This window comes from Ictalurus furcatus, chromosome 18 (assembly GCF_023375685.1).
Source record: "Ictalurus furcatus strain D&B chromosome 18, Billie_1.0, whole genome shotgun sequence".
In the NCBI taxonomy this organism is placed as follows: domain Eukaryota; kingdom Metazoa; phylum Chordata; class Actinopteri; order Siluriformes; family Ictaluridae; genus Ictalurus; species Ictalurus furcatus.
This window is the reverse complement of record NC_071272.1, coordinates 5155001-5172994: the sequence shown is the minus strand read 5'-3', so window position 1 is coordinate 5172994 and position 17994 is coordinate 5155001. Positions and strand designations below refer to the sequence as shown.

The window sequence follows — 17994 nt, the reverse complement described above, 5'->3', positions numbered from 1 at the left end:
TGGTATTTATGAGCTGACAGTGTTGTGAGAAACAGATTTGAGAATTCAAAAACCGTTGTATATATAACAATGTATATATAATAACGTGTTGTCCCTGGACATATCATGCCTACTGTATTTCAGTTCACCACCCAAACTAGTCCTACCAAGCCTATGTTCAACCTCTTCAAATTTACCTTTTCAAATTTCCGCATCTACCCAAATCTGCCCAAATTTATGGCTAGTTAATAAAACAGTATACTCAAGCAGGGGTGCAGTGATAATGGGAAGGGATTCATGTATTCTAATGGGACCGATGTTTTGAAATGTGGTTCAATTAAGGTAACTTTTGGAAGGACACCAATTTGCTTGGATGATACTATAGGCCTTAATCATTTACACACGCATCAATGAGCCTTGGGCGCCCATGACCCTGTTGCTGGGTTCACCGGTTGTCTTTCTTTGGACCACTTTTGGTAAGTACTAACTACTGCATACCGCGAAAACCCCACAACATCTGCTGTTATGGAGATGCTCTGACCCAATCGTCTAGCCATCACAATTTGGCCCTTGTCAAAGTTGCTCAGGTCCTTAAGCTTGCCCATTTTTCCTGCTTCCAACACATCAACTTCAAGAACTGGCTGTTCACTTGCTGCCTAATATACTCAGCAAAAAAGAAACGTCCTCTCACATTCAACTGCTTTTATTTCCAGCAAATTTCTTAATATGTGTAAATATTTGTTAATGTAAAAACATTCAACAACTGAGACATAAACTGAACAAATTTCACAAACATTTGAGGAACAGAACAAAGTGGGGGTCAGTATCAAAAGTAACAGTCAGTATCTGGTGGCCTCCGTCTGCTCTAAGTACTATAGTGCATCTCATCCTCATGGACTGCACCAGATTTGTCAGTTCTTGCTGTGAGATGTTACTCCACTCTTCCACCAAGACATTTAAAAGTTCTCAATCACGTCTAGGGGGACACACGGTTACATGTAATTTTGCAAGGACGATCAGCTGTCCTTCCTGTCTCCCTGTAGCACTGTCCTAGGTGTCTTACATTACAGACATTACAGTTTATTTCTCTGGCTACATCTGCAGTCCTCATGCCTCCCTGCAGCAGGCCTATGGCATGTTCACGCAGGTGAGCAGGAACCCTAGACATCTTTCTTCTGGTGTTTTTCAGAGTCAGTAGAAAGGTCTCTTTATTGTCCTAAGTTATTGTAACTTTGACCTGAATTGCCTACCGCCTGTAAACTGTCCGTGTCTTAAGGACTGTTCCACAGGGGCATGTGCAATAATTGTTTATGGTTCATTCAACAAGCATGAAAAACATCGTTTAAACCCTTTCCAATAAAGATCTGTAAATCTTATTTGGATTTTACAAAAGTATCTTTAGAATACAGTCTCCTGAAAAAGGGATGTTTCTTTTTTTATGCTGAGTTTATATCCCACCCCTTCACAGGTGCCATTGTAATGAGATAATCAATGTTTTTCACTTCACCTGTCAGTGGTTTTAATGTTATGGCTGATCAGTGAATGCATGTATGTATGCACATTATATATATATATATATATATATATATATATATATATATATATATATATATATATATATAAAATCTCCCTCTCTCTCTCTTCTCTCTCTCTCTCTCTCTCTCTCTCTATATATATATATACACACACATGTATTTTACTATTTTATTCCTTTACTAGCAACTACGTTGCTTTTTACTACTTTTTACTACTGGTTTATTATTTAAAGTGATATGTTTTAGGCATTTTGCTTCCATTTATTTTTGCCTTATGGCATTGGCAATGAACAAGCAATTGAATCTTAAATCTCGAGTCAAGTTGTTTTGAACAGTTCATTTTAGTGAATTATTAACACATTTCACAAATTGTGTTCACATGTCCATTTGGATTTATGGCGGGAATTTTATTTATTTATTTATTTATTTTAGTTGTTTTTTTCCCTGTGTTGAATGTAATGTGTTCAGGTGACTTTATAGCGCTGATGAACAATGAACAATGAACAATGAACAATGAAAATGGCTGAAGTGCACATGAATGATGTTCATTATCTAGTGTGTATAAAGAGTCTGCGGTTTGAGAGAGTGTCTCAGCTCGGTTTCTGATTGGTGGGCTTCAGTGAGACACGCGCTCTGCAAGACCCTCAGACTGGTGCATGGTTCTGCAACCCTGCTGCAAAATGCATGGTGACTGAAAGACTACAAGTAACATTTATCCAATTTCGGTTTTAGGTGATCCAGTTCTGTATGCTCACTATCACACGTCTTTGCACACACACACACACACACACACACATATATATATATATATATATAGGTTTCTAATAGACATTAGACTATGGGCATTTAACAGTAGAGTGGATGAAATTTCTGTCTTTCAGCAGTGTTGCAGAACCGTGCATCAGTCTGACAGAAATATATACCTTCACTATACATTCACTAAACTGTTTTATTTTAATTGCTGCCCTTGTGATCATTATGATGTCTGGGGGAAGAGCAGGAAAAAGTTTCTTGTACAATGTTATGCCTTCTGAACTGAAAAATCACATCTGATTTAAATAAATAAACATAACATGAGACAAAAAAACCCCAAACACACACACACACACACACACAGACACACACACACACACGTGATTATTTAAATGCGAAGATTTGGATTTGATCAAAATGTCCATAAAATGTCCAATTTATGTTTGTTTCTGTGTTTCTATTCGTTAAAATTCAAATAGGCCTACCATTTATTTTGTTTTAGTCCATGTCAGACTTTTTTTTTTTGGACAGATTTATGTGTAGTCTATGTTAGAAAAAAAAAAAAATCGAACAAAGACAACAAAGTGCAGTGAGTAAAAGAGAAATGAGAAGAGAATGAGAAACGGGGAGGAGAGAAGATCAGGGTCATCATGCGCTTCTTCTTCACACTCTTCATGTTCTAGCTGTTGGAATTAACTGAGAGTGCGAAACAAAAAAAATATATAAGAAAATGGCTCTGATTTTGAGTGTTCTTTGTGTGGTTTTATTCGGATTTCATGGTAAGAAATGCGTTTACTTCTTTGAACGGCGCACTGAGGGTTTACAAGGTTTAAGAGGTTATTAAATGTATATAAATAGAATAAATGTGAACATTAGCTACATTACAGCTGAATGCAAACACAAGGGTTATTCGAATTATTTCTATTTATTGCATCAGAAAAGTTTTATTAGGCTGGTTTTAGATTCGAACATTTTTTTCTTTTCTTTTTCAATCCAATAAATTTATGAATATGTTTATAAATAAATCTACATGTAATAAACCTAAAATGTATATACTAGGTCTATTGCTGAACTTCTCAATCTCAATAGTGTATAATAGTATTATATATATATATATATATATATATATATATATATATATATATATATATATATATATATATATATATAATATTCTATATCTCAAGACATGCTTTTTCCTTTAATTTTTTTTTTTTTTTAACCAGAACATCTTGCCAGCCTTTTCTTAAATACATTGTAGGTCAATATATAAATGACTTCCTCCTGATAACTGTTGACTAATCCATTTCATTTCACATATTTAGGTGTTGAAGGTAATGTTAAGGTGATAAAGGAGAAGGAACCTGAGACCATCACTTGTGACAAGAATTATCCATCGACAGTCTTTTGGCTTCGACTGAAAGAAAACGGCCAGGGCTTTGAGTACATTGCGTCGTACAGCAGGACTAAGAAAACAGGCAAAGTAGCTGAAGGAGATAACTACAAAGTGACTGAAAAAACCTTCCATATAAACAGTTTTGAAACACAGAAAGACAGTGGCACTTACAGCTGTGTTTTCATCAACAACAACCAGCTGGAATTCAGCAGCATCACCAAACTGCGCGGAGAGACAGGTGAGTTCCTGAACATCTGCACAGCTAATAAATAACACCAAGACCAGTATTCATTCATAGTGCACCACAGATGTCAGCTTGGTCTGGTCAGCTATACCAGATGCCGAAAAGCTGATCAAAAACTGGTAGACCATCTTCGCCAGATGTTAGTTTATTCCCCCCCAGCTTCCTAACTAATTACCTGGCTAGTAAGTCATAAATGTTTGAGATTTTCAAATTGCTTTACTGTCTATTGTATTCTTGCATTAAGAGGATGATGCATTATTAGAAGTACTGTAGGAACTGTTTCCATCTACCAGTGTTTTGCCAGTTGATCAAAACTAACTGCATTTTTTCTAAAGATTTACTCTAGCCTATAGGTAGCTTTACACTTTAATTTATATATTAGTCCACCTGCACAAAATGAGCATTGTAAGTTAATTCACAAAGAACAAAATCAACACTGTAAAACATAATCCAAACCTATTGCAACATGGGGTTTTTTTTGGGCGTTTTTTTTTTTTTTTTTGCTGTAGAGACAAGCCCATAGGGCTTACCATTACTGTACACTCTTTGAGGGGGTTGTTCTCAGTCTCAAACATATATATATAGGCTACATCAAAGCTCAAATGTGCATTATGGACTTTTAGAACATTTCTTATTTCGTACATCTTGGACGTAAAAGCCGGTTTACTCTTAAAAGATGTCTATTCTGATGTATATAAGAATCCAGGAAGTCACTGTAGTGGACTTCAGTAATCCTAATAGATGTAGTTAAAATGAATTGAATGGCAAATTTTACATTTTAAAATATATATATATTTTTAAAATATATTTTGAATATAAAATATTAACTGGTTTCACGTCAGCCTAAGGAAGCAGTAGCACAGCTTATGAAGAACTTTTGTCTCAAAACATCATGTTTCTCTAGAGACTTTGTATACTACACTCAATGTTTTAGTATATTCATGAAATATATGCACATATAGATCTGTTTTCTTTTTTAAAATTGACATTTTTTCAGTCCCAACAACAATCAAACCGAAGGTACAAACAACCCGCATCCAGACAGTGCCTACAACGACTAAAGCTGTGGTGACATGTGGACAGAACTCCAGAGGTATCGTTATTATTATTATTATTATTATTATTATGTTTTTTATGATGATGATGATGATTATTATTATTATTATTAGCTACTGTTATTTTGTTTTTGCTGTTGTTAGCTATAATTCATCATTTGTAGTATACACTCCTGCACAGAATTCTGTACATAAAGGAAAGATTAATTGACGGTGAAAAAGCTGGCAGGTTTAGATCATGTCCATTTTCATATCTGACAGATGACCATCATAAACCCACCTCAATTAAACACTCAAAGATTCAAAATGTTCATAAACTATGTAAGGATTCAGGCTGTTACAGGCCTCTAGTTACTAACAAAGCACACAATTTCAAATCCACAAATACCAGTGAAGAGAAATGAAGATCTTGTGTGAAACGTTTGGACTTTTCACATTCCACCACTAACATTACATTTGTTCACTGGCAGGGAAAAAGGCTGAAAAGATAGATGTGCTTTTGGGTTGTGAGCTGCACATCTTCATTCCTTTGGCTGCTGGCTGTGGATTTCTCCTCCTGCTTCTGCTCATCACCATTCTTTACTGCAATCGTAAGAGTCATCACCATCACCATCAAAGTCACAGACTTCATAGTCACAATGCTGTTGCGTGACAACATGAGAAAAAAATAATGAAGCCTCAAAATCTCATGATACATAAAAGATACATCTTCTTACAAATCTCCCTGCCATCTGTTAAGACAAGAGTCACACTCCCGTCCATTTAAAAAGCTGTAAAAGAGCAAAAAGAGTATTGGTTATTTCTTAGCTACAAAATATGGACAAATGCCTTTGGGCTTTAACTGAGAAATTGCGTTACAGAATCCCAAATTGTGTAATTTTGGAAATGTGACCTCCTCTCTCATAATGAACAAAATAGCGCTGAATCCTCACCAGGAAAATCTAGCTAACTTGCGAATATTTATTTTCCAACCTTTAGCACCTCACCAGCAATTTTTTTGGCATAACTAATTAAGCCAACCAACATTACAGAGATAGTGGAAAACATTACAACCTACTGTAAACCCCATCCTCTCTTTTTGACATGTTAACATTGTGAAGAAAATTTGGCCTGATATTACTGAGCTAGCTAAGTTCCACTAGCCACTGACTGTCTGCACCTGTTAACCAGCATTAACGTTCACTGAATACTTGAAGAAACACGGCTCTAACCCATCCTCCTAATGCTAATTACTACAGCTTGCATCGTCCAAAATACTTGCTAAATGTAATGAACTTTAACCCACTCTCTGTATTACATCATGGTTAATAGCTGTAATGCTAGGTTACTGTTAACTTTCAAAAAGGTAATGGGAATGTCTAACAGCTGTATGCTAAAGTAATGTTATCGCTTCAGGTGAGCGTCTAGGTTAGCATCACTCATCCCTACTGGTGACAGAATCCAGCTAGCTAACCCTAACTCGGTGCCTCAGATAAGATGCAGACCCAGAAAATGATAAAATAACCTCTGTCAATATTACACAGCCAACATAAACACATGACACTAGCAGTGTAACGCTAACACTGAGGAAGCAGTACATAACATTCACTTTTGAAGCCGTCGTGATAGGAAAAGTGAATTATCACTCGCGGAGTTACTGTTTTCCAGTGGATACATTTTCGAGAGCTCCCTGCCTAAATATCACAAACTCAGCCAGGCATTTTCAGCAGCTTTAACTCTAAATAGTGATGAATGATAACTTAGCATTGGTAATTTGGTTTCCTTGCCTCAAAAACCGCCACCTCTACCCGAGGCGAATTCAAACAGTCCGCGATGAGTTGATTTGACCCAAGGAGTTGGGTTGATGCGTCAAGGTTGGAGAGAGGTGCATTGATTCACCTGTTAGTGAAAATGATCCAGCTAATAACCCAACGGTTTGGTTACACAAATCTACCCCAAAAAACTGGGTAGAGACTGAGAAAATAAATAAATTTAGCATTTATTAAATGGCTTAACCCAATGTTTGGGTAGAAAAAATAACCCAACATTTTTTAGAGTGTATAACTGTGTACTACATAATCAAAAAGTGTAAGTGTGTAACCAGGAAATTCATTATAGTTTTCACATGAAGTCTATTTTGTTGAAGTTCTCAACTGTTCAGTGATGGAGACTTGAGCACAAAACTGTTCGTGGCAACTGTAGTCCTAAGCCAAACTGTCGTAGCAAAACTGTTCATATCAATTTCAGTTCAAAGCCATCTTCATGGTTTTTAAGTGGTACCATCCACAGTAATCTCATTGACCTTTAGGCTGTCTGTGTGATACCATCCTATCCTTTTCATTACAAATGATGTTAACAACAACAACTTGAGTGAAAATATGTTAGAGCAAATCCCTCTGCGTGTCGTCTGAACACGTGCTTCAGTAGGAGAGATAAGACGCACAGAGAAGCTGATCTTTTGTACACAAGCAGTGAACATGGTCAATATCACAAACTTGCTTATATTTAAATAGCGACCTAGAAATTATGCAGCAATAGTCAAGATGTTGCACATTTCTATTTTATTTCCAGTTTTAAATTTTAAAATAAATAAATAAATAAAATAAAATCCCAGCTTTTCATTGTGGTCTCAGACTTTTGGACCTCACTCTATCTGTCTGTCTGTCGGTCAGTACGTCGGTCTTTGTCTGTCTGTCTAGCCATCTAACAATCTATCTATCTACAATTATTGGATCTATTTTTACATTTCAACGAGTGTTTCATTTCAGCTGAGTCTGAGAAATAACACTCATTTAACCACACATTAAAACAAATTTAAAAAACACTTTCTCTGATCTCCTCAAGGTATAAGAACAAGACGATGCCCTCACCATTACAAAAGACAGTAAGCTGTTTAAAAACACACACCCCTTCTCTTTATTGATTTTTTTTTTTTTTAGGTATATGATGAATCTAAACGTCTCTTGCATTTATATTTGCAGACCCCGAGGCAGAGCACCGGGACACAAAACTCTCCCCAGTCCTCCAGACTATTAAACACAGTGACCAAGAAAACAGTGTTAAACATTTCATTTTCTTTTTAAATTTATATTTCATACTTTTCTAATCCTACGCATTGTGTGAGGGGCTCTCAGATCTTCATTTTATAAAAATTATTACTGCAAGTAGTATTCCTTGAAACGCTTAACCCAAAGACTATTTGGAATTGTTTCTTAGATAATTTTAAAATATGCTTTTTTTAAAAAAAAAAACAAAAAAAAAACAAAAAAAACAAAACAAAAAAAACATTGTACTTGTTAAGATATTTACTTTGGCTTATTTTTTCTACTTCTACTTTTTCTATAATAATAATAAGAAGAAGAAGAAGAAGAGGAAGAAGCAGAAGACTGTTATTTTTTTTGTTAATGTTTCTGTTGTTGTTGCACCGATATTCTTAAATGTGTCTAATCCCATAGTTTTAAAGCTATATCTACCAAACTTTTCACATACCATGCACTTACGCAAAACAAAGTAAAAATCCTCCGACCCACCCACCTGTAAATGGTTTGGTGTTCTGTATGAACACCAAACCATACAGGACCCCCGTCCCTACAAAATAAATAAATAAATAAATACAGACTTATTTAGCTATTTTTGGAGATTACTTATGTTCAGATGTGTATTGTGGTGAGTATGTGATGATTTAGCCATACAGTTTGCACAAAACTAAACTGGCAGTGATTAGTTCACTTAGACCGGGCTTGTTACTCCAATGCAAACTAAAGAAGCAAACTTCAGACATAAAATATTTTCACTGATCAACTACAGCTGGTGTAAAGGAGGGCACTCTGTAGTAAATGTGTGCCTTTGGGATCATTTTGCACCAAAATATTACTTTAAACCTTTAACTTAAACGCCACATCCCTCTGCAAAGTTCTTGTTTCAACATTTAAAAAAAGAAATTTGGTCGTTGTTTTAATTTTTTTTTTATTTTGTAGTTCTACTTCTTCCAGTTATTCTTCCTTTCTCTTGTCACTCTATCATATACACAAAGGTTTTATGTTAATTTTGTTCAGTAAAGCATTGTATTTCCTTCATGGATCTCATATCGATTTGTATTAGGGGGGGAAAATGTATGTAGTATATGTAGTCAATTTGTATATGTAGTCAATTTATCTGTAAATTAAACCCAAATTATCTCCTATAATTAAATTATAAGAACATGCTTTACTAGATTAGCAAAGATAATAAATGTAGAAATAGGGTATTTCATTTGTGTGTTGTATTTTTCCTCTGGTATTTCAGGTGCCACCTACTGGCAAAAAAAAAGTATCACACTTATAACACAAGATCTGTTTCTGAGATGTGCATGTATGTAGTTATATGTAGTTATGTATAGTGTAGGATTTCCTCTGCTGTTCTAAGATAAATGTGTAGAGAAAAATAAAATGACTTAAAAAAAAATCAAACCAACCAGCCTTGTCTCCAAGGACCCTTCTCTCTCATACCACACACACACACACACACACACCCCCCAAAATGGTTTCCAAGCACAGGAAAGGTATTATGTCTATTTTCATTCACTGCTTTTACCATATTCGACTTGAAATTGGAAGTCGGACCTAGGAATTACGCCATTTTTGACCTCTGAGCATTCAAGCTATAAAGTGAAAAAAAAAAAATTGTTAGCAACAAGCTAGCCAGTTAACCGTGATGAGTCATGTATATTTACGTCGTAAACTTTAGTCAGTTATAGATTTAACAATCAAATATGTCTGTATGCTGATTGAGTTAAAGCAAATATGTGTACATACAGTATAACACAGTTAAAGATAAGAAGCACTACTTTGTTTACTTTGTGAGCAGCCATGTTGATTTGATGTCACTTGCTGAACTCGAAGGAACACCTCCCCAAGTTTCCGAGTAGAGGGGGTTAGGGTCACTATAATGCATTTCTATCGATGAATACTCAACAATTCTCCTTATTAGTGATGCTGAAGTTACTGAATAATATGCTTTAAGGTGAATACCTTAATAATAAAGCAAGAGGTATAGGGCTAAAGGGTTAACATTAAAGAGAGAATCACAAACCATACTGACAATTTTAAATCTCTTTTTTATTTAACCAGAAAAAAAAAACCCTCCTCCATATCTCTGTCCCTGGGTTAATATGAGATTGCACTTCAGCAGAAAGGCACAGTATTGTAATTGATATCACCTCGACAGGAAGATAAAGTGAAACAAAACTAAAAGGATTAAAACAATGTAGCATGTTTATGGAAGACTTATCCTGACTAAAGCTGTATGCAAAATAAAGTGTCTAGAACACACACACACACTAGTGCTGGTGTTCGACCAAGATGAAAATGAAACAAAAAGATTCATACTTGGTCTGCCACATCCTACTCAAGCTGTGATCAACACGCCAATAGCGCATCTACAGGACAAGTTCAGGTGGTGTTACATATGAATCATACACTAACCACATAACAGCTTCACTGGTGCTTAAAGGAAGCTCATTTGTCTGGTAAGCCTTGCCAGTAATCGCGTTCAGACCTCCTGCGTTTCTATGGGCTGCTTCTAGCAGAGCACTTCATTTTGCAAAAAACCAAAACTATATATAAAAATAAAAATAACAAAACAAGACAGCCCTACTAAAAGACACGTACACAGGAAAGCCCTTTTTTTTTGCACAAATATCATTCAAAATTATATAGAAGTACAACAGGCATCATCCATTATCCATACTCTACACTCCTTTAACACAACTCTATACTGTAAACTAGATGAAGTAAACCAAAGTGGAAGTGCTGTACACTAGTGTCTATAAGTGAGTGGCAATATAACACTTATTAATATAAAGAAATTCCCCAAATAAAAAAAAAAATAATAATAAAAATCATGCATTACTATTAGAATTCCTATTCAATTTCTTAAAGAGATGTTGAAGTATAATGGTGACTAAGGCATGGTTCCAAATGGAAAATAATTACCCTTCTTTTTATTAATGCTTCTGCATGTGCTCATGTACGTATGGGTATTTATGCTGATCTAGGAGTAGTCATAATAACGCACGTGCTCGAAACATCAGAGATCAGCGCTCGGATTTTTACATATGGAACAATTTGTGCTGGTGTTTTAAAAGCATCTGGGTTGGATGTGTTTGGTTTTTTTTTCCATTTAAAGTTCTGTACACCTTTCTACCATTACAACACATAATATGTATGTATTCACTGAAGCAGCTTCTTGGATTGCCATCTGTTTATCGCTTTGTGTTGGCAGCAGCCTGAAACACAGCACAGAATTACAGTTGAGCGGTTTATTTTAACATGCAGTGGATTTCTTGATATGATTTCTGTTTTAGATTCGAAGCTTACTGGTGTGCGAGATCTAGCTCTTCCTGCCTTTCTTTGTAGGGGACGAGGACACTACGTCTGTGGTCGGCTTGGCGGGGAGGGGTTCCGCGGCTGGGACATCGGCCACTGCAGGTTTCTGAAAAAGACAAGAGAGTTACTCGCTGACCATTTTAATAGGAACACCTGTACAACTTGTCATTCATGCACTTTTGGAAACAGCCAAAATTGTATCATGTGGCAGCAGTGCAATGGATAAAATAATGCAGATACAGATCAAGAGCAGAATAAATATAGTCTATAAAATATAATTAAGGTCCCAGATTTCAACCCCCCCGCCCCACCAAAAAAAAAGCACATTCCTAAATTTTAACTTCAGTGCTGGTATACGACGGAGAGCTTTTGTCCTGATTGGTTGGATGTTGGTGATCCACATTATTTGTGTTTTTACCTGTTTTTCCACTAAACAGATATTTTATTCATATTTTCATTCATGTTATTGAACAACTGCTAGAATATGAAGAAGGCTAAATATTGGCAAAAAAAAAAAAAGTACACTTAGGAATCACTGAACCTTTAAATCCACTGATAACAACAAACTACACCTTTAAATGAATGCTTAGCAGCATCATACTGCTCGGGCAGATCATTCAGATTCGTTAGACATTAAAACATTTACATTAAAACATATTACAACTTAAACCAAAAAAGGACGAATGAATTCGCTATTAAAAGAGCGCAGCTGATGTGAAGAACTGCCAAAGCATGATGTTCATGCAGAATATTCCATGCAATTATTTTCAGTGAGAATAAAATAAAATAAAATAAAAAAATCAGTGCATAATAGGATAATAGGATCTGCACTGCAGTTGTGCTTAGGTGCAGTCATAACCTACCTTTGGTGCAGATTTTGACTTTCTACCTTTACCCTGAAACCAAACAGAGTCCCCTTATTAAACTAGTATGAACTAAAAGGGTTTGTGTGGAAGAGGACAGTGTGTTTACTTACGACATTTTAAAAACAAAACAAAGTTAGGTTAGTAGCAGTCCCATGGCTCCAGGACTTATTTATGACTTATAATGCCGCATCTGTGTACTTGTACAGGTGCACAAAGTGTCTAGTAAACATAAAGTCACCTTTGGTTTGCTGTCGCGTTGTTTGGTGTCAGGGAAATCTGCTGGTAGCAGTGTACCTGCCAGTTTGTCCAATACTGGCCCTGACTCCTGGGCCAGTAGGCAAACATCAAATGTCATGATGTTAGGCGCATTTTTTTTTTTTTTTTTTAAAGACATTAATGTTTATTGACTAAATGCAGATTCATGTTGAGGCTGAGTACCTGCTGGCTGGAGGAGGATGTCTTTGCAGGAGGAGCCTGACACTGAGCTGCAGGTTTAGTCACAGACCCTTCAGAAACAAAGTCACCGGACAGAATGTCAAGGGCTTTGGAGTCATCGAATGAGGGCTGTGAGTAATACAGAAAACAGATAGTTATTAAAGAGTTCCACATATGTACTTATCTTGTGCTACTTCATCACATTAACATATTAGAAATACTTTATACAGAAGTTTACTGTACATTAGTATTGTCCTAGGTTTACAGAGAAATTTGTTTTAACCAACAAGACATTTTACAGAGTTATGTCTTATAAATGTTTCCATCCTTTTTTTCCAAACCAGAACTAGAGACACTGAGGATCATGACAAAACTTGAGTTGTTTTAGTTAGTAATTTATTTATTTGTTCTTTAATTTTTGATAACTTATTTTTCTGGTAATTTCAGCTCAGGAAATTGGATTGCTGCTGCCTTGTTGCAGGATGCAGGGTATTTATTTTTACTTTTTCACTCAACTATAAATGCTGGAAAGTTGTTTTTAAGAAAAATTCTCGAGAAATAAGACGTGTCAGATAGAAGTCCTTCATAAACTGTGAAAGCAAAGTAAATGGACGAAAACTTATGGGATGTAAATGTAGATGATAAATTACCTGCTTAGGTGCAGTCGCTGCTTTGGCTTTGGCTTCTGCTGCAGCCTTTAATATAATTTTTTTTTTTTTAAATGAATGAATGATAAGCACACAGAATTTAAGGATGTAATGCGATTAGTGAGAGTGGTGAACGTCACAATACCTTGATATCCGCCTCTGTGGGGCGATACTCAGGAGGAAGCGAGTCGTCTCTCTCACCAGGCTTAGACACCCTCTCCTCCACCACCTCTTTCTCCTGAGCAGATCACATGGAGAGAACATTCAACCAATGAAGCTCTAAATAAACATCTACAGTTACAAAATTCCATTTTGATATTCTTACAATCTTTTTTGATTGTTTATTTACCTTAACGACGTGTTTAGGAGGCACTGGTTCTGGCTCAGGCGCTGGACGAATGTCATTGAGAGTGTCCGAGAGAGCGTCCATGGCTGACGTGGTACCTTCTGACAGCTTAAAACAGCACACAGGTGCTAGAGTGAGTGGCTGTATCTATATGAACACTGCGTGTGCATGTGTGTGTGTGAATGAGAGAAAGATTTACCTGTCTTTCTGTTGTAGGGGGAACTGAAGCAGCAGAGGAGACTTTAGATGCTCTCGTGGGAGCCACGAAATCACCGGCAAGTTCCTCAAGAGCAAAGTCTGCTGAGCTCTGATGAAAGAGAAACGGTGGCTTTATTAGCAGATCCTTTAACTCAGCATCTTTAGCTTCAGAATAAATTGCATGATGTCAAATAGACAGATTTTTAGCAATAAACCATCTGAAGCATTTAGATGAATATAAGTAACCTGATCATGAGAAATCTCTTCAATCGAATTTCTTTCTGAACTCATGATGTCTGCCATTAAACCCAGTGAAGGATTAAAATGTACATTTTTTTTTTTTTTGACAAAATGGTCAACAACTGCCTTCAGTATCAAAGAAAGACAAAATTCTTGCTTTTTCAAAATACCATGACTACCTCTAAACATCACTTGTTTTTTTATTACTTTAACATGCACACATGTTCAAAGTAAGAATAATATTAATACTATTATTAAAAATAGTGATAACCAGAACTAACCTGTTTTGCAGACATTAAACACACAGAATTAAACATAATTGTAAATGGACAAAACGTACGACGTGCCGTTCTTTAATAAATAAAAATGCGTATCACGCCATCACGTCCTCAAGTGTTTTATACCACAGCACTTTTAAAGTCTCTAAACTTACTGATAACACACTGACTGACTGTAAGTTACAGATGCATTAATGTGACTCACGTCTGCTGGGGGAGCTGAAGGACAAACAGGGGTCTGGACTACAGGTGCCGCCGATGAGCTGGTGAAATCTCCAGAAAGGATATCCAGAGCTTCAGTCGGATCCATGGACGGCTGTTAGAAAGATACAACTGCCTCAGAAACAGCCTCTATCACTGCTCAAACACCACATTTTAGGTTTCAGTGACTAGAATGATGTCCTACCTCTTTCTTTGGGGGTGGAGGCTTCACTTTGGGGTCGTCCTTAGGGAATCTGTAATCTGGAGGGAGTGAGTCTTCTCTCTCACCCACAAACACGCCTTTCTCTGATTTTAGCTTAGCCTCCTAAACAAAACACACACGTAAACATGAGTGGATCCTTCATAACATGAACGTACAGGTCAAAATAAAGTTCCATGGAATATAAGGTAAAAATATATATAGGTATGTAAGACATGAGATAGTCATTACATCAACAATTTCCTCGGGTCTGAGTTTTGGGGACTCGGGAACTGGTTCCGCGTCAGGTAACATGCCTCCCAGTGCGTCAAGAGCATCCAGAGACATGGGATCTGCCTGAGGAAAACAGAGATTCACTTTTTTTTAATCTAGAGCTAATGGAAGCTGAAGTGGATATAAGCTAATAAGTTTATTAACCTGAAGTGGCACTGAGAAGTTTGTATTAAATCAATTGTAATTATAATTAGCTTAAGTACACAATGTATACAATGTTTGTTTGCAGAATAATAAATAGTTTCAATGATTTTCATGATCAAAATGGCTCAGGCACTGAACAAATGTCCACTGCAGTGTCTGAGAGAGTGTCCATAGCTGATGCTGAACCTAAAACAGCATAAAGGTGCTACAAAGCATGAGACAGAAAGTAATGAAGCTGCATTTACCTGTGTGTCAGTTGTAGTGGGAGCTGAAGCAGCAGAACAGACTTTAGATGCGCTTGTGGGAGCCACGAAATCACCGGCAAGTTCGTCAAGAGCAAAGTCTTCTGAGCTCTGATGAAAGAGAAAAGGTTCATTTGTTATTAGAGGATCTTTAACCTCAGAATAATTAGCATATTCATGTATGTTCAGATAACATAATGCAACTGGAGTAAAAGCCATCAATAACACAGATTTTAGTTTTAAAGAACAACCACTGCATTTACATGAATATAAGTAATCTGATAACGAGAATAATGAAAAATCACTGGGTCTATATGATCAGTAATCGAATTTATTTCTAAATACATGAAACCTCTACAGCTGCAACGCAACCTTCCAGTAAACCCCAACATAGAAGGACCTAATGTAGAATTTAAATTCAACACTTTTTTAGATAACCTTGTATCAAAATGTCCCTGGTTGATACCGGTCATCAATAGCAATCACTGAAAGACAAACAAAAAGTTTGTCTTCTTTCAGAATGCCATGACGTTTGCCTATCTCTGATTGGTCAGAAGGTGTTCACAGAGTAAGGGATAAAAGGGGACAAGGTGCACCATTATAGGAAAACAATCAACAACAATGCGGTGGTGTAATGCAGCGTTACTGTTACTACTCTTCAGTTAAATATTTTCCTATAACAGCATTGTGTTTTATAAAGTGTTTTATTCCTCTTTCACCACAGCAATTCGCCAATGATTATAATTTGTAAATAAGTGATGAATGACATCATGTTTTTTAAGGATTTATAGCTGTAGAATGTCCATGAAACAGCTTACTCAGAACGATTTATCTATCTAGTTCTGGTTATCACTTATATTATACTAGAGCAGCTACAGAGAAACCAGGAAGAGCAAAGTCCTCTGTCCTGAAGACTTTCCTGTGGTGGGAAACTTACTAGTTACTGTTACAAAGCTTGGACACTGGAGACTCCTTCCATTAATGCTAAACAAACATTTTTAATGAAAGTCTTTTCTTCCTTATTACTAGAGTGGTGTTGAAATCTCAAATCTGACTGGTCAGAAGGTGTTCATTAACATTTAGTAATTTATGATACAGATGTTATAATGTGACTCACGTATGCTGGGGGAGCCGAGGGACAAACAGAGGTCTGGACTACGGGTGCTGCTGACGTGCTGGTGAATTCTCCAGAAAGGATATCCAGAGCATCAGCCGGGTCCAGTGAGGGCTGTTAAAAAGATACAACTACCTCATTAAAACAACTTCTCTCACTGTTCAAGCACCACATTTTAGGTTGTCTAGAATGATGCGCTACCTCTTTTTTGGGGGGTGGAGGCTGTGATTTGAGGTCTTCCTTAGGGAATCTGTAATCTGGAGGGAGTGAGTCGTCTCTCTCACCCACAAACACACCTTTCTCTGATTTTAGCTTTGCCTCCTAAACACACACACACACACAAACATTAGTGAATTGTGATTTACATGAATGTGCAGGTAAAGAAAAAGTTCCATGCATTTTACATAAATAATGAGATGTTAAGTACATCAACAATTTGCTCAGGTCTGAGTTTTGGGGGCTCAGGAACTGGTTTTGCTTCAGGTAATGTGTCACCTAGCGCGTCAAGAGCGTCCAGAGACATAGGATCTGCCTGAGGAAAACAAGGACAGAGAAGCAAATCACAATGTTGATGAACTTAAAACAGCACTGAGAAGTTACTATTAAACAAATAATTGTGATTAATTTAAGTACTCATATGCATATAATTTTGCACCATAATAAATCGTTTTAACAACCAAGAAACTACTAGCCTAGCAAACACTATACCCTGCTGCTAAACCTAGCTGACTAGCTACATGCTAGCAAACAAGCTTACATTTGTCACACACAGACACAAGTGGGAGTTTCTCAGCAATTAGACAAACTTGTCAAACTATACTAGAACAATTAGCATTATTATCAGAGAATTATTATTAACATTAGTGAAGTTAGTCAGCTAGGTTAGCATGCAAGAATGTGGTCCCAGGATTTCTCCAGTTTTATTGAGGTACTTTACAGTTGTAGTAGAATGAATCCATAACATATGGGAGACATGTTATGCATCATTACAAAGATTCAGTCTCAGATGAAAGAAAGAAAGAACGAAAGAAAGAAAACGTGGAGAAATGTCCTTATTACACCTGTAGAGGGCAGTGTAGTGCTGTTTAACATACTGCTGTGACGCATGTGATATTCACACACACCAGATAGCATTACCTCAGCCATTCCTGAGAAGATAGCCATTTAAAAATAATACAGGATTATTTGACTTTTTATGATAATACTCAAATGTTTACAGCTAAATATATAAAGACATCATACGCTGCTCACAAGAAAAATCCTAGCAGGCATAGAAAAAACAGAATTTTACAACATAAACCCCTATGCTCATGGTGTTAATGATAAATGCCTGACTGTTGTTTTAGAAAGCTGTTGTAAATTTTTAACCTATTTCAATTTCCCACACCTAGATCCAGACAGACTTTTATTTATTTATTTATTTATTTTGGTTGCACGTAGACTAACTAATTACATCATATTGCCGAGTTGCACACATTAACAGT

At 36.4% G+C, this 17994-nt stretch overlaps 2 protein-coding genes across 24 annotated transcripts in view; one reads left to right on the top strand and one right to left on the bottom strand.

Moving 5' to 3' along the window:
- Window positions 1-2894: 2894 nt before the first annotated feature.
- Window positions 2895-8520, top strand: cd8a (CD8a molecule). The gene is made up of 6 exons (XM_053648038.1): window positions 2895-3046; window positions 3593-3901; window positions 4905-5000; window positions 5433-5552; window positions 7786-7825; window positions 7923-8520. Exons 1-6 carry the CDS (start codon window positions 2998-3000, stop codon window positions 7975-7977), a joined length of 669 nt encoding a protein of 222 aa, XP_053504013.1. The 5' UTR covers window positions 2895-2997; the 3' UTR covers window positions 7978-8520.
- Window positions 8521-10016: 1496 nt separating this feature from the next.
- Window positions 10017-17994, bottom strand: part of cast (calpastatin) — a 55378-nt gene continuing 47400 nt past the window's right edge. For 21 of the 23 annotated variants that reach the window (XM_053648036.1, XM_053648014.1, XM_053648026.1 and 18 more), the window contains 16 exons: window positions 16938-17042; window positions 16712-16831; window positions 16514-16624; window positions 15400-15507; window positions 14969-15073; window positions 14723-14842; window positions 14522-14632; window positions 13800-13907; window positions 13604-13708; window positions 13400-13492; window positions 13258-13302; window positions 12611-12736; window positions 12411-12497; window positions 12170-12202; window positions 11298-11412; window positions 10017-11206 (listed from right to left, as the gene is read on the bottom strand). In XM_053648036.1, coding sequence (XP_053504011.1) covers window positions 11311-11412; window positions 12170-12202; window positions 12411-12497; window positions 12611-12736; window positions 13258-13302; window positions 13400-13492; window positions 13604-13708; window positions 13800-13907; window positions 14522-14632; window positions 14723-14842; window positions 14969-15073; window positions 15400-15507; window positions 16514-16624; window positions 16712-16831; window positions 16938-17042 — 1479 coding nt within the window. In that variant the 3' untranslated portion in view covers window positions 10017-11206; window positions 11298-11310. The remainder of the gene's footprint in view (window positions 11207-11297; window positions 11413-12169; window positions 12203-12410; window positions 12498-12610; window positions 12737-13257; window positions 13303-13399; window positions 13493-13603; window positions 13709-13799; window positions 13908-14521; window positions 14633-14722; window positions 14843-14968; window positions 15074-15399; window positions 15508-16513; window positions 16625-16711; window positions 16832-16937; window positions 17043-17994) is intronic. The other 2 variants (XM_053648015.1, XM_053648020.1) reach the window with 2 other exon arrangements.